General features: G+C 43.7%; 1 protein-coding gene across 2 annotated transcripts in view; it reads left to right on the top strand.

The window, feature by feature from the left end:
- The window catches only part of RHBDF1 (rhomboid 5 homolog 1), a 213735-nt gene that overhangs the window by 162621 nt on the left and 38169 nt on the right, over window positions 1–12945 (top strand). For both annotated transcript variants that reach the window (XM_075319074.1, XM_075319073.1), the window contains one exon: window positions 5475–5549. In XM_075319074.1, coding sequence (XP_075175189.1) covers window positions 5475–5549 — 75 coding nt within the window. The remainder of the gene's footprint in view (window positions 1–5474; window positions 5550–12945) is intronic.

Genomic DNA, 12945 nt, shown 5'->3' with positions numbered 1-12945 from the left:
ACCATCCTGGTATATATGTCCCCATCCTGGTATATACTGTCCCCCTCCTGGGGCCCTCCTAGTGTATACTTTACCCCTACTGGTTCTCTCTTGGTATATACTGTCCCCCTCCTGGTGTATACTTTTCCCTTCCTGGTATCCACTGTCCCCCTCCTGGTATATATGTCCCCATCCTGGTAAATATGTCTCCATTTGGTCTAATGCAAAAAACAACAATATTGTACTCACCGTCCCTGGCTCTTACGTCATGCAGCGTCCTCCTGTGTAGCCAGCGCACAGTGGCCAGCAGCTTTCTTCAGTGTCGGTGTTATTGCAACACATGATGTCATTGCCATGCGCTGCCCTCAGTCACTGGGACACAGATGAAAGCTGCCAACTTCTATTTGGCTGGCAGTGTGTATCGCAGTGCAGGGACCCAACAGGTCTCTGCACTGTGATGCATTTCAGCTGGATGTGCAGCCTCGGACACACATCCAGCTGAAGCAGGATCTGGTGCCAACGGGCTCCCTGCACCCTCGGGCCCGGTGGCGGTTGCGAACCCTGCGACAGCGCTCATTTAGCCCCTGGTGGGCATCCTTTACTTACTTTGCAGAGAAATAGTGCAGGCGTGGTTACCTTATCCTTACTGAATAGAGCAGACAAAGGTACAGTACTCTTCCTGCTCTCAAAGGTGAACCAGCTACCCACCTCTCAGAATGGACCTCTTGGCTGTGTAATATACAAGGCAGAGCAAGTGGTTATGAACGTAAACACTACAAATTTAGGTGCAAACTCAATAGACGTTTCCTTTAAGCGTACATTTTTTGAGGATACCCACATATAATTCCTCCACCTTAACAGGAGCCTTCCTATGTCTTCAGTTGCCACCTTTTTTTTCCAGTTCACTAGCTATTAAAAGACCACTTTTGACCTCCTTCCATACCCTAATTAATTTTCAATATGAGCTATGAACTTCAGGTATATTGAATGTGGTCTTCCATTTGGCACCCTGACAAACGTGTATAAAGTTTTATGCCTCTCTCAAGTCAAGTTTGGGAAACCATTTTGCACCCTAGCCGCACAACTCAAAACATTACCTCAAACCTGTATCTCTTAAAGGCCGTTGAGGGGTTTCTCATACTTCATGAAGATCTAGAGGGGATGGAGGAAGGTGTGCAGGAAGATACAAAAGTCCAGAATGAGAAAATTAAAACACCTTTATATAAGGTACAGAGGGAAAGCTAAAGATAGCTATGAATAACCAGATCAAGTAAAACTGGTGTTTACTCAATAAGCAAAACACCTAAGCTTAAAGGTTGGAATCCCTAAACACAAGTCCTTCTAGAGCAGTCATGGCGAACCTTTTACAGGCCGAGTGCCCTAACTGTAGCCCTAAACCCAATTTTTTTCCGAAGTGCCAACCAATCCTATTATGTAAATAATTGATTTTAGTCTTACCTTTCCAGTCTTCTCCTCAGCAGCGGGCATCATGCTCATGCATGCTTACCACACATTGAAGCTCAGCCACTCCCAATGCCCTTTCCAGACACAGCAGTAGGATTGATTTTTGTGGAAAAAATTGCAGCAAATTAGACAGATTTTAGCATGGAATGCAGTCAGATGTTACCCTGTAATCCACATCTACATTTCAAAGTCTGAACATCTTGAAATCCCATAAAGATGTACGAGTTGCTCCCCTCCCCCTTCATTGTGTAGTTATGTCCCCCTTCCTGGGCCACTTCCTGGTAAACATGTCCCCCATCCTGATATATATTTCCTACATTCCGATATATTTGTCCCCATCATGGCCCCATCCTGGTAAATGTTCCCCCATCCCAGCATATTCTCCTCCCTCGTAAATATTCCTCATCCTGGTAAGTGTACCCCATTCCTGGCATGTTCCCCCATCCTGGTAAATGTCCCCCTTCCTGGCATGTTCCTCTTCCTGGTAAATGTTCCCTATCCCAACATGGTCCACCATCCTGGTAAATATTTCCCATCCTGACATGTTCCTCCATCCTGGCATGCATGTTTCCCCCATCCTGGCATGCATGTTTCCCCATCCTGGCATGCAAGTTTTCCCATGCTGTCATATTTGTTTCCTCCATCCTGGCATGCATATTTCCCCCATTCTGGCACTGGCCCCCACATCCCACCTTGGCATAGCCGCACACAAGTTAAAAAAAAACCCAAAAAAACACAACTCACCTTCCAGCACCCACTGCGCGCCGCTGGGTCCTCGGTTCCCCGAGCGGCCAGATGACGTCATTACGCCGGCGCCACTTACTGACGCTCCTCCGTCTCCTAGGCAATAGACCTGTGGTCTAGGAGAGGAGGAGTGTCAGAGCAAGGAGAAATGTCCCTCCGCTTCAACACAACTTTGATCTGCCGGCGCCACCGTGCCAGCAGTTCAATGCTGCAGGATGAGGCGACAGCTCACGTGCCGGCAGAAAGGGCTCTGCGTGCCCCGGCTGGCATGCGTGCCATAGGTTCGCCATCACTGTTCTAGAGGTATAACCAGCAAGGAAGTGCAGGAAAGGTGAACATATAAAACCCAAGCCAGAATGTGATAGGGCCGACCAAAATGGTAAAATGAGAAACACCTGGAAAGGATCAGACCAAAAAGGGAGAACAAAGACAGTTGGAACCATCAGCATTTGGACATGAAAGAAAAGCCAATATAGCCCAGCAGACAGAAACCAACCATGTATCAACAGGTCACAGATCAAATGCCCAAACAGAGCCTTGACACAAGTGCAAAGTTACAGACCGCTAATCCACCAATGTGCTTTTTTTAATTAAAGCATGAATACATACTTCAATATTTGTTAGTGAACTCCTTCTATCCATTCGTATATAACAAATTCTAACTGGGTAATTTTGCTGTCTGAAAGAGAAACTGTCTATGTTGTCCACAACAAGCAATTGGAACTCAGCTTCCATTTTTTAAACAGCTCAAGTAAAATGATAGCTGCACTGTGATTGGTTGCTATGGGCAATCCAGACATATTTTGGAGCTAGGAGAGAAGATATAAAGGGAAATAAGATTAGTCAGAATATAGAATTGGAGGATTAGAAACCTTTACATAGGTTGGTAGGGAGAGACAACATTTACATTTCTTTATATAATATTTAAAATTATGCACAGTACCATGTGTCCTTTTTTCGGCTGTGCCTCAAGGGCCACTGTTAGGGATGAGCAAACCTGTAAACTGTAAAGTTCGGTGTTCATACCGATCAAATCCGAACACGTACCTGCAATGGAAGTCTGTGGTTGAGTTTGGAGTTTGAATGCTGATCAGATACTGAATAAAGCACAGCCAATCATCAAGGTTTTTTGCTGTGGGTACTTCCGTGGCATCACATCCATGCTGAGTATTGGCATTGAAGTGATTGGCTGGCACACCACTTGATCTCGCTTGTAGAACCATTGGATCATGTGTGGCACCGCCATTGTGCTCTGACTAACGTAGGCCGCTGGTTGAGAGAGGCACAGTATTAAGTTACTCCTCTGTCTACATACTCATAAAACAGGCTTTGTGGGGGCACTGTGCACTATGCTCTATAGGGGTACTTATTAAAAAAGGCTCTCTTGGAGTACTCTGCATAAAGGATCTGCATGGTTACTCTGCGCCAGGCTCTGCGGGCAATACACTTAAAGTAAAAGAAGCTCACCACTCAGTATAAATATCCATCCATGGAAGAAGCCAGACGGTGCACGGAAAACAAACGCTGTAGAACTTTCAGAAAAGGGGGTGGAATCCAGCAACAAAAAACGTCTTCATTCAGGGAAAATATCCATCATAAAAATCCCGTTTATTAGTGCTAATTACAATCCATTACACATACAGACATGGGGACGGGTTGACGCGTTTCGGAAGAGAGTCTTTCTTAGTCGTAACCATCATCCTCTCTACATACAGTATATTGGAATGTGAAATTACACCACAATGGTTTAATGTGGGATAGTTCCCATCTTACCTCCACCAGTGTGCAGTCCTGGTACACCAGGTAGTAATCCCCCCCCCAAAAAAAGTGCTCTTCCATAAGGTTTAAAAGTTCTCAGCCTTTATGTGGATCCATATTAAAAATCCATGACAGACAAATATAGCATGACACAGCAATGAGTTTGCAGTCCATCTTGTCTGAATAAACAGCTCAAAATTGTGTTTCTCAGAGTGGATAACTAGATAGAAGGGGGGGGGAGTAAGTCCCCTGTAAACATTAGATACCTGCCAAATGATGGTTCACCCGATTGCTTGGCAAGCAGCTATGTTGGCCGACTCTCCCATACACAAAAATGCTTGCCGTGCCCCCTGTGTTATCTATGGGAGAGTTACAGCCATTCTGACAGCGGTTTATCTTTAGAGAACAAAAAGATTGGACATGCTGGATTCTTAAAGGGAACCTGTCACCTGGTAACATGCTATTAACCTGCAGATATGGGGTTAATCTGCAGGTTAATAGCGTTCTGAACCTGCACGGTGCCTGCACATTGAACCCCTTAACTAACATATATCACAAAGTTTCTTTTATTTCTTTGTACTGTTGTATTAATGGAAGTTGTGGAAAGTACAGTTCCAATTTAAAGGCGTGGTCCGGTCTAAAATGATAATAAGTCTGCAGGTACTCTATGAATCACTCTATGGGACTGTAGACTTATGCATCCTCCCAGTGCACACACTGTGTGAGGATTTGCCAATTTCTGAGCAGGGAATGACAGTTACGTGACCATAATTGTGCGATATGCATGTTCCCGACCAGAACCTGACTAGTGGGCGCAGCTTCACTCAATACAAATGTATTGAACATGGTCGCACTCACTAGGTGGACGCACCCACTCCATACACATGTACTGTGTGAGGCCTCACCAACTAGTAGTTCTGGTCGGGAACATGCATATCACACAATTACGGTTAGGTGATCGCCTTTTAAATACTATAGAGAAACTGGACACAGTGTGAACATGCTTCTATCTGGGCTTTCATACTAACTTATGCTCCCCCTCATGTTTTTTTTTTTTATGTATGTACAAGTAGGGGCATGGTCCTCCTCTGCTTGAGCTTTACATTTATTTATGTGGCTTCCTATGGCGGGGTGCCTGTACAGTTGGGCCGAGATCCTTTTCTGCCCCATCTACATTGATGTCGTTTGACGCAAAGTGAGGATTTAATATTTGATTAGGGACTGCCCTGATTGGGGTACACCTTGTCTCGGTGGGATGGTTTTACACCTATTTTCTTCAAAACCAGTGTATAAGTACCGTATGTTATTTATGCATACTATTACTATTTACATGCAATGCATGTGCCCATTTTGTTTCTACCTTAGGTCTTGTCTATTAAATAGCCACAGTGTGAACATTCTCCTATCAGGGCATGTATACTGCAACTTATACTTAGGTTCATGTTTTTGTTTTTTCCTTTCTAAGACTATGTATATTACAAATATGTAAAAGATGCTTTAATTATGATTTTCTCTATTTTAATTTACAGGTTCTAAGAAATAAAGGAGTTTACGAAAATGTCAGATATATCCAACAAGAAAACTTTTGGATTGGGCCAAATTCAGTAAGTTACAGATTTTTTTTTTTTCAACGCGAAAGAGTCCCAAAGTAGATCATTCACTGCTATCTACAATGGAAATGATCATGGCTGTTACTTCTACCTTTCTTACTAATTATTACAAAAGCAGCTTTAGGCCTCTTTCGCACGTCCCTGAAAAACACGCACGTTTTTCACAGACGTGTCAGACTTGCGTTTTGCACTCGATGTGCCGTGTGTATCCGTGTGTATGGCACACGTGTGTTCTCCGTGTGTTATCCGTGTTAACACACAGAGAACAGGAACTTTCTACTCACCTGTCCCTGGCGTCGCTGTCCGTGGTGCTGATCTTCGGTCTCCGGTCCTGTCGACTCCCCGCTGCTGCTGCTTCCGGCCGCAGTGAAGTGAATATTCAATGAGCATAATGAGCGGCAGTCAGCAGCAAGTGACAGCAGAGACAGCAGGGAGAAGGTGAGTAAAGGTTTTTTTTCTCACAGACACATCTCTTTTCTCCGGTGCGTGTCACACGAAACACATCCGTGTGGTCCGTTAGCATTACATGTGACACGTTGCATCACGTGTGACACCCGTAATGCCGGAGAAAAACTGACATGTCGGCGTGAGAAACACACGGACACACGTAAGTATGGAACCGACACACGCTTCGTGCGCAAATACTTACGTGTGTCCAAAACCATAAGAATCCATAGGTCTACGTGTGTACATGCTTCTGGCACGTGAGAAAACTGCCAAACCCGTACCAGAGGCACATACATGTGAAAGAGGCCTTAAGGGAACCTGTCACCAGATTTTTACCTATTAAACTAAAAGTATCACCTTCTGCAGCTCCTGGGCTGTATTCTATGAAGGTGCACCTTGGCCCTGACTCCCCTTCCAGACCCCAAAAATAACTTTATAAAACCTGGCCGCTAGGTATGCTAATTACCTGATGTAGTCAGATGGGTGGGCTTATTTTATGCTCCTGTCCCCCCTCCTGCCACTGATCGCCGTCCTCCTTTCTTGATTGACGGGATGACGCCTCCGTCATCCTCCTCGTTGCATTTTCAAATCTCGCGCCTGTGCAGTTAGGTCGGCTCGTGCAGGTGCAGTTCGCTCTGCCATATCGCGGGCAGAGCAGAAAACATAGCTGCCCTCGCTCGCGCCGGTGAGTTAAATGCGCAGGCGCGAGATTATGAGCGGGTACGAGGATGGCGCTGGTGAGGTCATGCACAACACCGTCCATAATCTCGCGCCTGCGCATTTAACTCACCAATGCTAGCGAGGGCAGCTATGTTTTCTGCTCTGCCCGCGATATGGCAGAGCGAACTGCGCCTGCGTGAGCCGACATAACTGCACAGGCGCGAGATTTGATTATGCGACGAGGATGATGACGGAGGCGTCATCACATCAATCAAGAAAGGAGGATGGCGATCAGCGGCAGGAGGGGGGACAACATCAGAAAATGAGCCCGCCCATCTGGCCAACACAGGTAATTAGCATACCTAACGGCCAGGTTTTATAAGGCCCTGTGCGCACTTGCCGGTTTTTGCCGCGGATTTCCTGTGGTTTTGCTGCATGTTTCGCTGCATGTTATGTTCATAACATCTCTGCAGTGATTCACCAGCAAATCCTATGGGAAAAAAATGCTGTGTGCACTATGCGGATTTTGACAGCTGCATGTTTTGCTGCGGGATTCCCGCAGCAAAAACAATTGCATGTCACTTTTTTTCCGCACGTCGCTGCGGGATTTCACTCCATTGACTGCAATGTAATCGTAAGATCCCGCAGGGAATAACGCAGGCAGCAAATTCTGTGCGGTTCATTGCGTTTTCCTGTGTTATTCCCTGCGGTATTTCGCGTTTTTGGGACATAATGTTCATCACGGCCTGCATTTTGCAAGGAAGTGATGTCATTATGACAGGAAGAGGAAGCGGAGCAGAGAGTAAACACACACACACACATCACACAGACATAGAACACACACATATCGCACTCACACACAGACACAGACATATAGAATACACATAGAAATCAAACGAACATATAAAAATAAAAAAACGTGGGCTCCGCCGTATTTTTACCTTCCAGCCGAGGTATGCACACAGCGGTGGCCCGGTATTCTCAGGCTGGGTAGGGCGAGGGCCAGGGTTAATGCCCCCCCCCCTCCTGCAGCCGAGAATATCAGCCCGCAGCTGCCCCGGGACTGTCGCATTCATTATGCGGCAGTCCCAGAGTGTCCCCGACTCTTCCAGATTGCGTGATGCGCTGGCAATGCAGGTAATAACGAGTTAAATGGCAGTGGATCGCTGACATTTAAATCCTGGTTTAATCATGGCAGCGTCTATGAGACAGCTTTCATGATTAACCCATAAGTAAAGTGAAAAAACACACACCGAAAATCCTTTATTTTAAATAAAATAACAAAAAGCCCCTCTTTCACCCCTTTATTAACCCCCCCTCAAAACACACAGCTCTGGCGTAATCAACGGAGGTCCCACGATGCTTGCAGACTGATCCAGCCGCGTCTGACACACTACTGAATGCAGCCTCGTAGCGAGACAGACTGCAGAGAGGTAATTACAGGTCATTTCCCACGGTCGGTAATGTGAGCAACACATTACCGCACGGTAGACCTGCAGTGATCTGTCCTCTATCTATCTATCTATTTATCTATCTATCCATCCATCTCAGAAGGAAATTACTTTTTTTTTTTTTCTCAATGTGCTTTATTGCATTGAATGCATTAAAACACATGTACCAACCTGCGGAAAAACCGCACCAAAACCGCACGAAAACCGCAACAAAACGCGGCAAAACGCATGCGGATTTCGGTGCGTTTTTTTGCATATTTTTTCCGCGGGTGCGGTAATCTTTCAGTGACTGCGGAATTTTCTTAAGAAAATTACGTTTTTCAGTGCGCACAGGGCCTTAAGTTATTTTTGAGGTCTGGAAGGGGAGTCAGGGCCAAAGTGCACCTTCATAGAATGCAGCCCAGGAGCTGCAGAAGGTGACACTTTTAGTTTAATAAGGAAAAATCTGGTGACAGGTTCCCTTTAGTTAGAAGACGACCAGTGCCCTAAAATGCCTCCACGCCCTCAATAAGATTTAACTCGTACATATGGCTGTGTTGTAGTCATACACTCAGTGGGACGGGATCCCATCCTGTGAGATCTGTGGTCAGTGGTGAAGCTAGGAATTTTCTGGATTTTTAGTACATTAGAATGGATAAATAGACAACAAAAATAGCAGTAAAGTTTATATTTAGTCACTTTTGCTTTTGACTTTCTGGTTGACCTAGAGAGTGGTACAGATTATGTAAAAAAGATGACTCTTTATGCAAACCATGTCTATTGTCTGATATATATATATAAATGTTCTACTTCATAAATACTACATATGGTAGACGGAGTAAACATGGCTTTGTTTGCACTGCATAATTTAGGATATATTACAGAATGCTGGATGTTCATATTTTACAGCTGCAAAGTGAATATTTCCTTCATAAGGAACAGCACACTGACAAAACGCAAGACACATGCTGAAACCCCCATTTTCCAATACTTAGTTGAAAAAATGGTCCGGTTTAGGAAATGAAGAAATCCTAGTGTGCGATTCTCAGTTAGGCACTCTTCCCACAATGATGTATCACTTGCCATGTTTCACAGTTTAAATTACTTGCAAGATCACACCAAAAAAATGGAATGCGGAATGGGCATTGCAAATTTGGAACCTATGGGGAGAGAAAGCACTTCTGACTTGCAAAAATAGAACATTGGAAATGCGTGACATCACATTTACACATGTACTGTCATTCTCCCCCACTTTGTTTTTGTGGAGCCCTGGTCTTGAATCTGTCAGCAGGTTTTTGCTATGTAAGCTGAAGCCAGCATTCTGCAAGGTTTAACACAGAAAGTTCAAGCATGCCTGTTTTGTCACAGTCCGATCTTTTGCTTATTTGCTAAGTTAAGCAGTAGGACACTTATCATTACAGGGCTAGAAACTCACGTGTTTGGCAGTCCAACACTCCCCCTGCTGTGATTGACACCTCACTCTTAATGTACAATCTCTATAGAGAGCCTGGTGTGGGTGGGGACAGCTCTCTGGACTCTGCTACATGACTAAATCTAAAAATTCAAATTGTAGCAGAATAGCTGCATCCAGTAATGTAAGTGATACACTGTTGGATTTAGGATCTCTTTGCCTAAATCATGCTGCTCTCAGATGAGGTAGCAAAAACCTGCTTACAGATTCTCTTTAAACAGTAACTGTCAACTCTTCCGAGATAACAGAGCCTTGGTTTGTTCCAGGTCTTCTATGTTTGGAGTCTGTCTTTTTAAGTTTATGCATCTGCATGTGTGCTTAATCCTTGCCATTTGGTGACAGCTAGGGTAGCCGTATTATATGGTTAGAAGCGTATTTAACTATGAAGTACAGCCCCACCGATTTATTGTTAGTACAGACTCTAGCATTATTTTGCTTCTATCGCTGTTTCTGTGGGACCACCAATATTAATTAACCTTTTTGTTCTATGAACTAATATTCCTTCCACTCCTGAAGAACCTCAGCCCTATGAGGGGAAACGCGTCGGGTGGTTTCGTCTAGGGACCGCAGGAGTTTATTGAGTGGGCTCTGGGTTATTGTGCCCATAATTGTTTTCAATTAATTATATTGGACATTGGTTATTGAGATTATCTCTTATTCTTGATATTTGGTTCATTTGAATGTGTGAATCCTTCACAGTACTATCACCTCACAGCTCCTAGGGCCATTGTAGGGCCAGGAGGGAGAGACGACGTGGAGCGGGGGCGCCAATTGCCCAGGCTCATAGGGCGTCGACCTCCGCGGCAAGGTAGGGGTGGATCCAGGGCATAGTGAGGGTTAGCTTCCCTCCCCCTCCCTTGTGGTTGTTTTAACATTGACACATTTGCATTTTTGTTAGGATTTTTGATTGGTTTTGGAAGGTTCCCTTCCCTTTTAATCGAATTATATTAAAATTGAATCTTAGGAGTTTTTCTTTGTTTTTTCTATGACTGCACTTCTAATTATTGATTTTTAATTACTAAGCTCTTCCGAGATGTCAGTTTTTGCAAATATTTGCATTACGCATTAGAATAACAATTCTGGAGTATCCTAGAACTCCTTGTTATATTCCTTATTACGCAGTGTCTGAAGAGATTGATATCGAATGTGTTAGATATTGAATGAAGTAGATATGATTACACCGACTCTCCCACCTAAATACACTTACAGCTACAGTAAGAGGCACGCTATCTGCCTAACGTGCCTGAATATAGACAATATACCAGATCGGGTATGCAAACTACGCTATTGTGTACCAATGATCCTAATATGGCATGGCACATGAAGCTATGGAAAACCTTCAGATAGAGATAACCCCTATCGCTGGATGGCATAACCAGACTTTAGCCACATCAATAGGAGCCCTCTATCTTATTATATAGGGGTTATCTCTATCTCTGAAGGTTTTCCGTAGATACAGAATGAACATTCCAGTAGGTGCTAATAATTCATATTATGATGCAGACAGTAAAGGGCCCCTGTATAAGAGAAGTATATAGGTCCTTTTTCAGTGTAATAGTGTATCGGTGATCGAACCTGCTTGCTTCTTTGGAGTTGCCCCAATGGTATATTAGACACTTTATTGCTAAGGTCATCTCTACAAACTCTTTTGTACAGGTGAAAATAAGGACATTCTAATTTAAAGGGTTTGTCCACTACTCGTATTAACTCTTTTTAAGTACTATGGCCCATACTCATCAAAGCAATCTTTGACGTTCCCTACACCAGAAATCTTACTTAGTGACGCACACCGCTCCTCAGACCCTCCAGAGGCGTGGACTTCTTCATGAATTAGAAGCATCTGACTCCACCACGGCGTCGAGCAAATTGCTGGCCTTGATGAATCGGGTGATGTGCTCCTATATTACCCCAGTGTGAAATAGAAATAATAGATATCTTCCAAACCAGCACTGTACTGGCATTGTCACCCAGTGCTGGCACGACACTTTTATGCCATGTGATGTGCTGTAGCCAATCAGTGGCCACTAATGAACTACAGTTCTCATAGTTACGGTATTTGTAAGTCGTAAAGAAATGTGAGCAAAGTGGCGACTGCTGATTGATTATAGTGCCCACATGACATAATATTTAAAAAGGGTCCATGGAGCCAATGTTAGGAGTCTCAACACAGAAAAATAGCCAGAAATCCCTCCGGGAAGGACCTAGCCAAGGAATGGCTCTTTTTAAGAGACCACAATATCCACCATATTAAGTTTTAGTCAATATCCAGCTCTTGACGTAATATTGGCACAGGAAACCAAATGCCGACATCTCTAGAACAGCGCCAGTGTAAAAGGTATCTGTAATTTTAATTTTGCATTGGGTAATATAGTATTTCATAATTGGTTGTCTGAATAGTGGACAAAACCTTTAAGGATTTGGAACAATGAACATATGAGAAGTATTATTGTTTTAGGTTTACAGTGTCCTGAAATGATCTTTTTGTTTGTATTTTTAATTTATTATTGGCATATAGACATTCTCTGAAATATTTACAATTAAGGAATTAATTTAAATGTTTTGTTACAAGAGTCGACAATTGTGTTTCTTGGTTGAAATATTTGGGCCTCTGCCAGCGTGAATGAATTTGGATGCACATGCACACAGAACAATTTGCCCCAATAGCGCACTGTGTACATCTGACATCCCGTATTGTATGCAGTGGAACTTTATGTAACTTTCTGAAGGTCATACCATGCTAATCATGTGCCCTTCTCCCAAAATATAGACTGTACATGTTAATAAGTTGTGCTCCTGTGTCTTTAGCTCATATTCATCCCTCTTAGGACTTGTCGGTTTCTCTAACATGTCTATTTTAGTAAATATATTTTTCATTAAATAATGATGGAGCATCTTTTTTATAAATCTCTGCTTTGTGCTTTTCCTCTAATATTCCCTTTCAAAATGTAAAGATAATTTGTCAAATAGGGCATTACTATTGCTATGAAAGTATGATAAGGTCAGCTTGGATTGGAGACAGTGTGTAAGGGCACATTCATTGAAAACAGGATACCTACTGTTGACCGATTGAATCTTTAGAGAAGAGACCATGAGACATCGACCATGCAAGTATCACGGGAGACAGATAATCATGTGGTTTCTGGCAATAGAAGGGCACAGAATTTGGCGGCGCAACATGCTCCCTGACTTTCCATTGTTCCTGCTGTTAGTATTTATTGTACGAGGTAGCCATCCTGTTGGATTTTCATTTCTCCCTCTTTTGGACCCAGTGGAGGCCTCCTTCCACCCAGCTGCTGATTATCAGTATTCTCTAGGTGCTTAAATACTCCATTCTTCCCTGGACTGGTGCTGGTGATATTATTCAGTTCATTCTAGCTCTGGT

The sequence above is a fragment of the Anomaloglossus baeobatrachus genome, chromosome 7 (assembly GCF_048569485.1).
Source record: "Anomaloglossus baeobatrachus isolate aAnoBae1 chromosome 7, aAnoBae1.hap1, whole genome shotgun sequence".
In the NCBI taxonomy this organism is placed as follows: domain Eukaryota; kingdom Metazoa; phylum Chordata; class Amphibia; order Anura; family Aromobatidae; genus Anomaloglossus; species Anomaloglossus baeobatrachus.
The sequence above is the reverse complement of the archived record's forward strand: the minus strand, read 5'-3'. Positions and strand labels throughout refer to the sequence as shown.